This window comes from Heterocephalus glaber, unplaced genomic scaffold (genome assembly GCF_053883595.1).
Source record: "Heterocephalus glaber isolate CG9 unplaced genomic scaffold, H.glaber_assembly_v1.0 deba00001472, whole genome shotgun sequence".
In the NCBI taxonomy this organism is placed as follows: domain Eukaryota; kingdom Metazoa; phylum Chordata; class Mammalia; order Rodentia; family Bathyergidae; genus Heterocephalus; species Heterocephalus glaber.
The window spans coordinates 59,060,557-59,072,631 of NW_028258315.1; the positions used below are offsets into that span (position 1 = coordinate 59,060,557).

Sequence of the window (12,075 nt, forward strand, 5' to 3'; positions counted from 1 at the left end):
TTAGAGTCGTTCATACCTGTAGTTCCTGCAACTCAGGAGGCTGATGCAGTAAGACTGCTTGAGCCTAGGATTTTGAAGTCAGTCTTAGCAGCATAGCAAGACCTCATGAATGAATGAATGAATGAATGACTTTATACAGTTAAATTTGTCCACATCTTTTTATAAATGTAAATGCAAAACACAAACTGAACTCAAGTCTATCAACTTGCATCTGAGCCGATATATTAAAAATTCTTTTAAGAGGGGAATGCAACTGCATGATGCCACATTCATCCCCAGCCAACTCCACATCATAGATTCCATCCCCTGACCATATCAAACTACTAATTTCTAGCTGGTTCTACATTTTGGTTCCCCTCAGCACAGGGCCACAGAGGTGACAACTGATCAAGCTGATTAGGTGACAAGGCCAACTCACTGAGAAAAAAGGTAAGCTCCAAAGAATTGGCAGCTTCAGGGAGAAAGGACAGATGGGCCCCAAGAAAAGCCTACAGCTGCTGCAAACTGCAAAAACAATGTGGGGTTTTATCCTGAGAGTTACTTCTTTATGACAAGACAGAGCTGGAGAAGAAAAGTAGTGCAGTGCCTGCCATATTGCCAGAGAGAATTTAATCAGGCACCACTTTGGGAAGGGGTTGATTGTGTGGGCCTAAGCCACAAAACAACTACACTATAATTTCACTCCGGGATTTTCAGTGCTACTGCACCTCAGTGACTGAGTGAGAGTAGCCACACAGGAGACGGACGTGGAGAGGGTCAAAGGTAGATACAGATCTTCTGAGAAGTTCAAGTTCAGGCCAGGAAGGACATGGGCAAGCACTCTGTGGTGGGAGGTTACTGGATTTAAGAGGTGGCTGGATCTGAAGATAACGGTATTGAGTCCACCAGTCTGCTTGAGGCCTGCCCTGCTGCCTATATCCAACAGAGACCTGTAGTCAGACCGCTTTCCTCTTCACATGCATCAGTTTCAACATTTGCCATGGACTGGGGTTTATAGACAGAGTGGCATATGTATCAAGGTGGCCTCTCTCACAAACCCACATAATAATCTCTTCAAATTCTTGTTATTTGAATTTTTCTAGGTAACATATATGAATTTCATGCAAAAATTCAAAAAATTATAATCTCTGACATAAATGGGCTAATAGCCAAATTCAGCAATATAGCAGGATATAAAATCAATACAGTTCCTGTACAACAATAATGAATACATTGAGAAAGAAATTAGAAAAACAATAGCATTCACAATAGCATCAAGAACAATGAAATACTTGGAAATTAACCTAACCAAGGAAGCAAAAGTCCTCTACAACAACAACTATGCACTTTCAAAAAGAGAAGATTGAAGATGTCAGAAAATGGAAAGACATCCCATTCTTAGACAGGCAGAACCAATATAGTCAAAAGGGCCATAGTTCTAAAACTAATATATAGATTTAACATAATTGCAATCAAAATACTTACAGCATTCCTCACAAATCTAGAGAAAACAATCCTAAGATTCATATGGAATCTTAATCAAAAGAGACCAAGAACAGCAAAAGCAATCCTGGGTAACCAGAGCAAAGCAGAAGGTATCACAATCCCAGATTTGAAGTTATATTACAAAGCTATAGTGATAAAAACAGCATGGTAGTGGCACAAACACACACATGTGGATCAACAGAGCAAAACAGAGGATACAGAACAACTGCAGGCACATTTAGCTGTTTGATCTTTGACAAAAGGGCCAAACACATACACTGAAGGTATGTAGATAGCCTCTTTAATAAATGGTGCTGGGAAATTTGCTATCCACATGTAGAAGATTGAGTCTAAATCTGTATTTCTTACCATGTACGAAACTAAAATCAAACTGGATCGAAGATCTAAATGTTAAAACAGTACTACTTAATCTGCTGGAAGATAAAATAAGTAAAACTTTTGAAGACATAAAGGCAAGGACTTTCTGAACAGAACCCCAGTGGCACAAGAAACATTAACAAGAATCAACAAATAAGATTCTATCAAGTTGAAATGCTTCTGCACAGCACAAGAAATAACCAACAAAATGAAAAAAACTACCTACAGAATGAGAAAACATTTTTGCCAGCTAATCCTCAGACAGAGGACTCATACTTTGCAAAATTAGACCCCCACAAACAAAAGATCCAATCAAAAAATGGGCAGTTGAAATGAACAGACACTTCTAAAAAGCGGAAGTACAAATGTCCAATAAATACATGAAAAAAAGTTCAACATCTCTAGCCATTAGAGAAGTGCAAATTAAAACAGCAGTGAGATTCCATCTTACTCCATAAAGAATGGTTATCATCAAGAAATCAAATAATAAAAAATGCTGGTGAGGCTGTGGGGGAAAAAAATGAACCCTTCCCTTTTTTAAAAAGAAATGAACGCTTTTACATTGTTGGTGAGAACGTAAGGGTACAAGCACTATGAAAATCAGCATGGAGATTCCTCAAAAAAACTACAAATTCCATTTGACCCAGCTATTCACCTTGTAAGTATCTTCCTAAAAGAATTAAAGACATCATATTACAGTAATACATGCATACTCATGTTTATAGCAGCAGAATTCATAATACCTAAATCTTGGAAATGGCCTATATGCCCATCAACAGATGAATAAAGAAAACATCATATTTAAACACAATGGAGTACTATTCTGCCATAAGGAAAGATACACTTGAGGTACTTATAGGCAAAAGGATTCATCTTGAGATCTAATATTAAGTGAAATAAGTCAGATGCACAAGCTCAAATATTGCATGGTTCTCTCATTTAAAGACAAAATATAGGGGCTGGGGATTTAGCTCAGTGGTTTCGCTGCCTGCTGAGCAAGTGCAAGGACCTGAGTTCGATCCCTGGTACCAAAAAAAAAACCAAAATATAAATAAAGAGCAAAAGGAAAGATGGATAGAAGTAGGGAGATCTTTTTCAAGAGATGGATGGAGGGGAGGGAGGGAAGGGAAAGAGGCTGAAAAAAGAATTGATTTCTGTTATGTACATATATCAACTCCCCACAATGTAAATAATGATTGTTTAATGTAAACATGTACTAATAAAAAATAGAAACTGTAAAAAATAAAAGCTGAATACACTCTGCAAAAAAAAATTCTAATTTAAGAAATACAGAAAACACACATACCTACAACATGCAAACACATGATGTAGGGATATTTTCTTTAGGTCCCCAAACTTTGCTGTACATTCTCAAATTTTCAACACTTATAGAGCTTTAAAAAATCCAAATGCCCAGGTCACAGCTCAGAAAAATCAAATGGGAATGTTGAGCCAGGCATAAGGCATCCATATTTTTAATAGATCTCAGATGATTCCAATGTGAAATAAAGTCTGAGGGCTACCATTTTAGGGAAAAGTCTGTGACTGTCTCTATTATCAAATTAGTAACTTAATTTGCTGCTGTTATAGGTGGTTTTAAGTCTCTAACTTCCCAGACTGAGTGAATTACTATGCAAAGCTTCTCAGCAATCATCTGCAATCTGCAAAATGCCACCTTTGTACAGGGACAGAAAGAAGTTGACATGTTATAGATGACTTGAAGAAAAAAGGAAGGAGATAATATTTGATTTCCAAATTCCTTCTAAAGGTTACTCGTGAAAAACTGAGTAATTCAGATTAGCTAAAAGCTGTCACTGAAATCACAAATAGCATGAAAATGATGCATATTTCACAAGGCACACCCTTCTACCTAGGGGTATTTCCATTTTGGTATACCACAAACTACCAACAACCGTAACTGTTTCTTGAATCCCAATAGGGATTCCAGAAATGTACAGAAGTCTCATATAAATTCAAGGTGTGCTTGTAGACTCACATGAGAGAAAAAGTATATAGGTTTCCACAGTTTCTCAAAAAGGTAAGATTCAACAGATGGGATCTGGTTTATAAAGTTCATTCAGAACCTCAGCTTCTCAACCTATGTGTCCATCAACAGATGAACGGATAAAGAATATGTGATGTATATATACACAATGGAGTACTATTTGGCCATACAGAAGGATTAAATTCGAGTCATTTGTAGGAAAATGAATGAACCTTGATATCAGAAGGCTTATGATGAAGCCCATAGTAGAAATAATTCAAAGAGGAAAATAAAAGATAGATTACAGAAAATAGGATAGATCTTTTTCAAATGGGAAGGGTATCTGGAGATGGAGGGAACGGGAAGGGAGAGGAGAGGAAAGGGAAATAAAAAGGATTATTATGTTTTATATACATGTATCAACTCCCCAGAATGAATGTATTCATAATGTACTGCAACCATGTATTTTTTTAAAAAAAAAAAAAAGAACTTCTGGTTCTCTAGCCACTTTTCCCATTCTGAGACCAAACTTGAAGGAAGTAACTGTTCTACTCTTTTCTGCTCTTAATGGGGACAGGTACAGATTAGCAGAACTGAATTCAACATTTTGGGACTACTTTTTAAATACAGTGGTGCCTTGGTTCACAAACTTAATTTGTTCTATGATTTTGGAAGAGATGGCCACATTTGTGTTTGTGTGAGAAAGATGGCTGCACTTGCTGTATGTCACTCAATGTAGTTTGCAAACAAAAACAAAATTTTGCCACACAGTCTGTTTGTGAACCAAGTTGTTTGCAAACAAAAATGTTGATGAACCAAGCCACTACTTTAATGGGCCCATAAATTGTTAGAACACAAAACTACTGTTTAGTAACATGACTTACCTTATGGCACATGTAAGATCCACCTTTCTTCACCCGGTCTTTCCCAGAAGGGGGGCCTTTCTACGGATGAAGAGAAAATAGTTTGTTAGTATAGACAACACAGATGCTCCTCACACAGTAGGAGAGAGTGCCTTTTGTTGCCATCTGTTTCATGGTTACTTAAACTTCCGACATGCATTTGTGCCCACGGACATTACACCTATACACTCTCAAGTGTCCACGTTCCCAAATGCCCTCCTTCCCACCATCTGCAGCCCAATTCTAGCTCCCATTCTTCTGTGAAGTCTTCGTGACTACAGGAAGCAATCCTACCTCTAAGCCTCTAGCATTTCTTGCCTAGATGACTAGTAAGTTGCTCGGCAGCATCTCTTACCTTATCTCACTGATACACAAATTTATCCTGCAATATAATTGGCTTGCACAATCAGATGGCAAGCTTCTTTAAAAAGTTACACGCTTTTTATAAGCCCACCATGTGGGAGTGTCAACTGGTGCAACCACTGTGGAAATCAGCAGGGAGATACCTCAAAGAATTAGGACTGAAGTCCCATTTGACCCAGCTATTCCCCTGCTGGGAATCTTTCCAAAAGAATTAAAAGAATCATACCACAGTGATATATGTGCACCCATTTTCATAGCAGCACAATTTGTAATAGTTAAAACTTGGAAACAGCCCAAATGCCCATTAACTAAAGACTGGATAAAGAAAATGTGGTTTTTTAAAAAAACGGAGTACTACTCAGCCATAAAAAATGAGAAATTAGAGACATTTATAGCTAAATGGATGCACATTGAGGCGACACTCTTAAGTGAAATAAACAGGACACACATGTATAAATACCAAATAGTTTCTCTAGTGTGAGAAACTGAAAGTGTAAATAAGGACTAAAAGATATAATGGATAATGTGAAATAGGAAAAAAAGGGGCAAAGAGGAAGGGGAAGTGGGAGGGGTAGGGGAAAGGAAAGAAGGAAATGGAATTAATATGAGAAAATGGAAAAATGGAAACAAAGTCTTTGTAAATAGGGAGGGATGGAGGGGTTGAAGGAAGGGCAGGGGGAGGGGGAAAAATAAGAACCAAGAGAGATTATGTAAAGTTGCAAATTTCCAATGATAAATGTCATTATATTGTATACCTAAAATGTACCAATGATTAGAATGAATAATTGATAATGCAAAACAGGAAGAAAAGGTACAAAGGGGTAGGGGAAGTGGGAGGGGCAGGGGAAAGGAAAGAAAGGAAAGGAAAAATGATGAGAAATGGAAAAAATGGAAACAAAGTCTTTGTAAATAGGGAAGGGTGGAGGGGGTGAGGGGAGGGCTGGAAATGGGGAAAAAAATAAGAACCAAGATGCATCATGTAAAAGTACAAGTTTCCAATAAGAAATGTAAATGTATTGTATACCTAAAATGTACCAATAAAAGAATTTTTAAAAATAAAAAAATAAATATATAAGCCCACCATGTAACACCTAACAAATCCTTTGTTGATGAATCAATTTTTTCTCTTAAAATTTTTGAGTCAGATCAAGGCACAATTTACATAAAGTAAAATTTACCCTTTTTATTGAGTGTCTGACAATTATATATAGTCATGTAACCATCAACATAATCAAGATAAGTGTCATAGTTTATCTTCTTAAAAAAAATGTTTAAAGTGCCTACTGTGGGCCAGGGATGTAACTCAGTGGCACCGTGCCTGCCTAGCAAGTGCAGGGTCCTCAGTTCAATGCCCAGTACCAGAAAAAAAAAAAAATGTGCCTGCTGTGACCCGGGCACAGTGGTGAGCATTTTACTAGTATTAACTCATGTATTCTCCATAACAATTTCAGAGAAAAGTTACATAAGTGGCAGAACAGGGACTCACACTCCAGTGGCCCTGCACCAGAGTCCATCTTCTGAAACACTCTCCCTCTTTCCCAGTGAGAAACTAGGAAACTGGGGAGAGCCTAAAAGGACATAAGAAGGAGCAACAACTATCCCTGTGAAGAGAGTTAAGATCCAGACTGAGAAGCCAAATGATAAGGCTGTTTCTTCCACAAAGAGCTTCTAATAAAAGTACAATGCAAATGAAAATCCTAAAGTTTCAGTTGTCATATTAAAAGCTAAAACATCAGGAAACCATGCAAAGAGCATCTGAAATGTATCAATAACCACTTACAAGCCAAAGTCATAGCTGGGGAGCTAGGGGAATTAAGGAGCTCTTGCTTTTCCTTCACTGTTCAGCAAGACAACTAATCACACAGCATGCTCTCCTTCATTTAGTGAAAACAGAGAACCCTGGACATTTCTTGTCAACAACATATTGTTAAAGGCCATTACACAAGTTACGTTCTTTTAACACAAGTGACAAAAGTTAAAAGAAACAGGTTTTCTCCAAGCACATGTTTTATTCTAAGCTTTCCCAGGTATTTAGAAATTGTCACAGACAAAGCCATTGGCTCTTCTTTGTTCCTCTGAAGGGTCATAGTATTTTCAAGGTCTTAAATGCTTAATGTTACATTAATAAACTTTCATTGATTAAAATGGGCAAGCTACATATAAAAATAATGACTAATAGCACAGTTTTCTTCCCACAAATATCTAGAATCTGACAGACACTGCATCAGAATCTTCTGGATGAATCTGTTATTGTATAAAAGACATTAACCAAGAATTCACTGCAGCATAAAAGGATGTATAATTGTGTAACCATCACATAAAATGGCTATATATATATATATATATATACACACACACACACACACACACACACACATACATGCTTGGGACTTCTTCTTGCATAACACTGCTTCAGGTGATTTTTTGCATGCTGTGTTACAAAGTACCAAATTATAATTTAATTTTGATGAAAGTCTCATAGTATCTACTAACATGAAAGATTAAATTATTTTGTCAAGATACATTTAAGGAGCTGATCTACCAATAGGAGGGTGTGAGAACAGAATAGTTTCCTTTCATCATCTATTCCATTAACCTAAAGCTACAATCAACAAATATAACACTCATTACTGTGAGACAAACACTAATGAGAGAGTCATCCCATGCTGATATAATGGTAGCAGTTAATTCTATCTTCAACCAATTGCTTAGTTGGTTCTTTTTAAGAGTATTTTTGTTGGAAAAACAACAGGATGTAGGATCAGCTACACAGTTTGAAATGCTTACCACTTTGCCAAAAAAGTATAAAAATTACCAAGATGTTAAAAAAAATAAAAGAAAGGGCTGGGGATATAGTCCAGTGTGAAAGCCCTGAGTTCAATCCCCAATGTTGCCTCCTACCAAAGGAGTCACTAAAGAACTATTAATAATATTGCCTGAAGAAAAAAGAATGAAGGGGTTAGGAGCTAAGGCTGAGTTTTTTACCTCTGAAATTTTCATTCATGAATTACTTACTCATTCTTTTAATGAAAAAAATTCAGTGCAATAGAAATTAAATATTCTGACATTTATTGGGTATCTGCTTTGGTATAGTCACAGATAACACTTTATTAAAGCTTAAAGAGATCTTTCATTTTGTGTTTACTATTTCTTCAATATAATCAACTCTTAACTACAAATAGCACAATACATTTTTAAAATCAGGAAATAAAAGCTGGTCTCTGAAAAAAAAGGATCAACCACCATATCACATTCCTTCTCACAATATCACATTTTTAAAAATCAAGCATGTAAGCCAACAACCAGATGGTATTCAGATACTGGCTGGTCATCAGAGTGAGGACAGGTTAGGAAAAATAATGCAGTTAGCAACTAATAAGACTCTTTACAAAAACAAATAAAACCAAAAAAATACACAAAAGGCTCTTCCTTTTAACCCTAATGGGTTTTTTGTTTGTTTGTTTTGGTACTGGGAATTGAACTCAGGGCCCCTCACTTGCTAGGTAGGCACTATGCTGCTAAGCTATATTCCCAGCCCCCTTTTAACCCTAATGGGAATCAGAGCTTAAATCAAAAGGGGGAGCAGTGAGAAAACACTCTGGGAAAACAATATCCAGATTCAACTCAGAAAATGCCTTTGTTATCAGCTGGTTCACAGGGTCCCAGTATGAATTCCTTGCAGCTAAGGAAATAAAAGTGAAAATTTTCAAGATTTCAAAGAGACTTTTAAGAGGGCTCATATACTTATCTATGAAACATCTCAAGTTTACAAAGTCAGATTACCCCCTCTCCCCAATACCAGGGGATCGAACCCAGGACCGTGCACTTGCGAGGCAACAGCGCCACTGAACTAAATCCCTGGGCCCAAGACAGATGTTTAATAAGCCCTATGTCCTTCCTACTGTACCAACGTCATTTCGCACCAACCCCTATCTTCAAATCCCAGGACAATGATGCCCCCCCACACACACACACACTTGATTCTCTCTGCTTAATATGCTCATCCCTAATTATTCATTGAACTCCTATTCATCTTGCAAGACCCACCTTCAATGTTATCTCTTAACAAAGAGCATAGGTTCTAGAGTCAAATGACTCCCTGGATTTAAACCCTGACTCTTGACACTGACTACAAGACATGGGCTAGTTGGTAACAGCTTTGTGCCTAGGTTCCTCCCCTATAAATTGGAGATAATGATAGTACCTACTTCACTCGATTGACATGGGGTTCAATGGGATAATGCAGGAAGCATATTGCAAATAACAATAAATGTTATGCTGCTGTTGTTAATAATATGCATTGTTAGCTCATAACTAACTCAGGTTTCCCGAAGGTGCACCTAAACTTAATAATCGTGGCAGCATCTAACTTTTCAAATTCCAAACCACAGAGACCACCTGACCCACTTTTCTTAAGACTAAATTCCCAAATAGAGTCCATGTCTAATAAAATATCTGACATGCTAATAACCCTTCTGAAATAAAGACAGGCTGTTTTTGTTATATAGCTAGTATTATATGGTACAGAGGCAGTTACACATCACAGCATCAGACTTTGCTAAACATGAGTATTCTTTTTTAATTGTATACAGTATTTTTATTATTTTATTTTATGTTTATAGTACATGAGGTTTACATTCACCTTAGGGAGTGGGCACATGTACATAAAACATCTTGATTCTTTTTCAATTCCCTTCCTCTGCCAACCTCCCTCCCTCCCTCTCTACCCTTCCCTCATTTTCGTTATGTTATTTTTAGTTCATGTTTACGAAATATGTTTACATTCTCTGGGTATTTGGTACATGTATATAACACATCTTAAATCATTTTACTTTCCCTTCCCTTCTCTCCCTCCCTTTGCCCTCTGGACCCCTTCCCATTTGCAAAAGATCTATCTCCCTGTTTCCTTGTATCATTCCTTTATTTTACTCTTTATTTGTACTTTGTTTTACTCAAATGAAAGATACCATACAGTATTTAAGCCTAGGCATCTGATTTATTTCACTTAACATTATATTTTCCAGGTGTATCCATTTTCCTGTAACTGTCTCAAATTTATCCTTTTAATAGTCATGTAGTATTCCATTATGTATAGGTATAAAAAACAGCATATAAAACATTCTGTGGGCCATTGACACAGCAGCATGAACTTTGCCTCAAGAGTCTTTTAAAACTGTGAAAATGTAATTCACCTCTATACTACTTTCCCTTTACCTGGTTCAATATATCAAAAATACCCTGAGAGAAAAACTTCTTATTATTTTCAAGTTTGACAAGGGTAGGTATGCTTTATTTAAAATATTTCTGAAAAAACACAGCAATACTGTGACTATCTTAAAGTGTTTGAATGTTGAGAAATAATTCTAATTTCTCCTCTTCTTCATCTCCATGTCCACCTAGTCTGATTAGCTTTACCTCCAAAGCAGATCTCTAATGGATAGCATTTCCATGGTAATCTCCCTCATCTAAACTACCATCATTTCTCATCTGGACCAACTACAACAGTCTCCAAAAATGTTTTGCAGCTTCCAAAATTGTGACCACTACGAGTATGATAATATCTGTAGACTAAAAGACTACTGCATTGTGAAAAGCTAGATGAAAAAAATACATATTATATGATTCCATTTATCCAAATCTCTAAAAGATATAAGCAAATTTATTGTAACATTGAAAGCAAGGTTTACTCAGGTATGGGAGTCAGAAAAGGGCAAGATGTCACAAAATGACATAAGGACATTTTTGAGGTAACTGATTTGTACACTATCACAACTGTTTATTTCATGTATGCATATCTCTCCATCAAAACTTACCAAATTATATACTTCAAATACAGTACATCCAATGTATTATACATCAATCATGCCATGGTAAAGCTGTTTTTAAAACATGAAAATACACAAGAAAGGGGGTGAAGGGCGCACAGGTAATGGGGAAAAAATAAGAACCAAGATACATCATGTACAGGTACAAGCACCCAATGATAAATGTAAACATACTGTATACCTAAAATGTACCAATAAAAGAATTTAAGAAAATACACAAGAAAACCATGGCATTTTAAATAAAATATGAAGTCTCGGGTTTGCTTCAAATAATCTAGGGGAGAAGGTTACCACACAAGGAGATAGAAATATAGGTGAAACAAGATTAGACATGAGTTGATAATTATTAAACCTGGGCATTAAGAATACAGTAGTTTAATTTACTATTTTTTCTAGTTGCATATGTTGGGAATTTTCTTCTTTATTTATATTTTTAATTTTATTTTTATTAGCACATATTTGCTGTACATATGACTACATTTGTTGTGGAGAGATGATACCTATACATAACACATCTTAATTCTTTTATTATAGAGATCTTTTATTGTATCATTAAAATATCACAAATTGGTCTTATACTCCAGAAGCTTGTTTCTGTAGCTGGATAACTGTCAAATCTTATTCATCAGGTTACTGAACTGTTCCCTCTTCAGAAACATACATACCATCCAAAATTTTCTGATATCCTTGTTTTTGACTGCTGTGCCTTGCTGAATCAAAGCAGCTAAATTTGAAACAAGGCCAAGGATTAGTTCATCTTTCTGGGCTTGAAATACCGAGCAAGCAACACCTGCCCTCATATGAACCCAGCAAATACATTTTTCACCCCCAAAATTCTGGATTTCAACAAGAGACCCATTCTCCTGAATAACGAGGTTCATGGGGAAGTGAGCATAAACGGATCTCATCTTGTAATGGAAGCCCAGAGTGACACCCTTGATCATGTTCTGTACATGACTACAGGTCAAGTGAACAGTAGCTAGTTTCTTTCTGTTTCCCTACCATTTGTCAACCCAGAGCCTCTTTTTCTTTCCAAGGAGTCTGAGTTCAACATTGTTGTGGCTGAAGTCCTTCTGCAGGGTTCCTCTGGGGACTTTCACAATAACTGTGCGTCCCTTCAGAGTGATGTCAACATTTTCTGGAATACTAACAGTCTGAT

General features: G+C 36.6%; 1 protein-coding gene across 42 annotated transcripts in view; it reads right to left on the bottom strand.

The window, feature by feature from the left end:
* Sumf1 (sulfatase modifying factor 1) overlaps nt 1-12,075 on the bottom strand; it is a 671,842-nt gene that overhangs the window by 597,808 nt on the left and 61,959 nt on the right. For 17 of the 42 annotated variants that reach the window (XR_015439151.1, XR_015439148.1, XR_015439149.1 and 14 more), the window contains 2 exons: nt 11,582-11,640; nt 4,711-4,770 (listed from right to left, as the gene is read on the bottom strand). Coding sequence is in view for 16 of the 42 variants with exons in the window: in XM_087181352.1 (XP_087037478.1) it covers nt 4,711-4,770; nt 11,582-11,640 (119 nt within the window). In the remaining 26 variants the exon portion in view is untranslated. Of the gene's footprint in view, nt 1-16; nt 103-4,710; nt 4,771-11,581; nt 11,641-12,075 lie in introns of all 42 variants that reach the window. The other 25 variants (XR_015439163.1, XR_015439159.1, XR_002398096.2 and 22 more) reach the window with 5 other exon arrangements.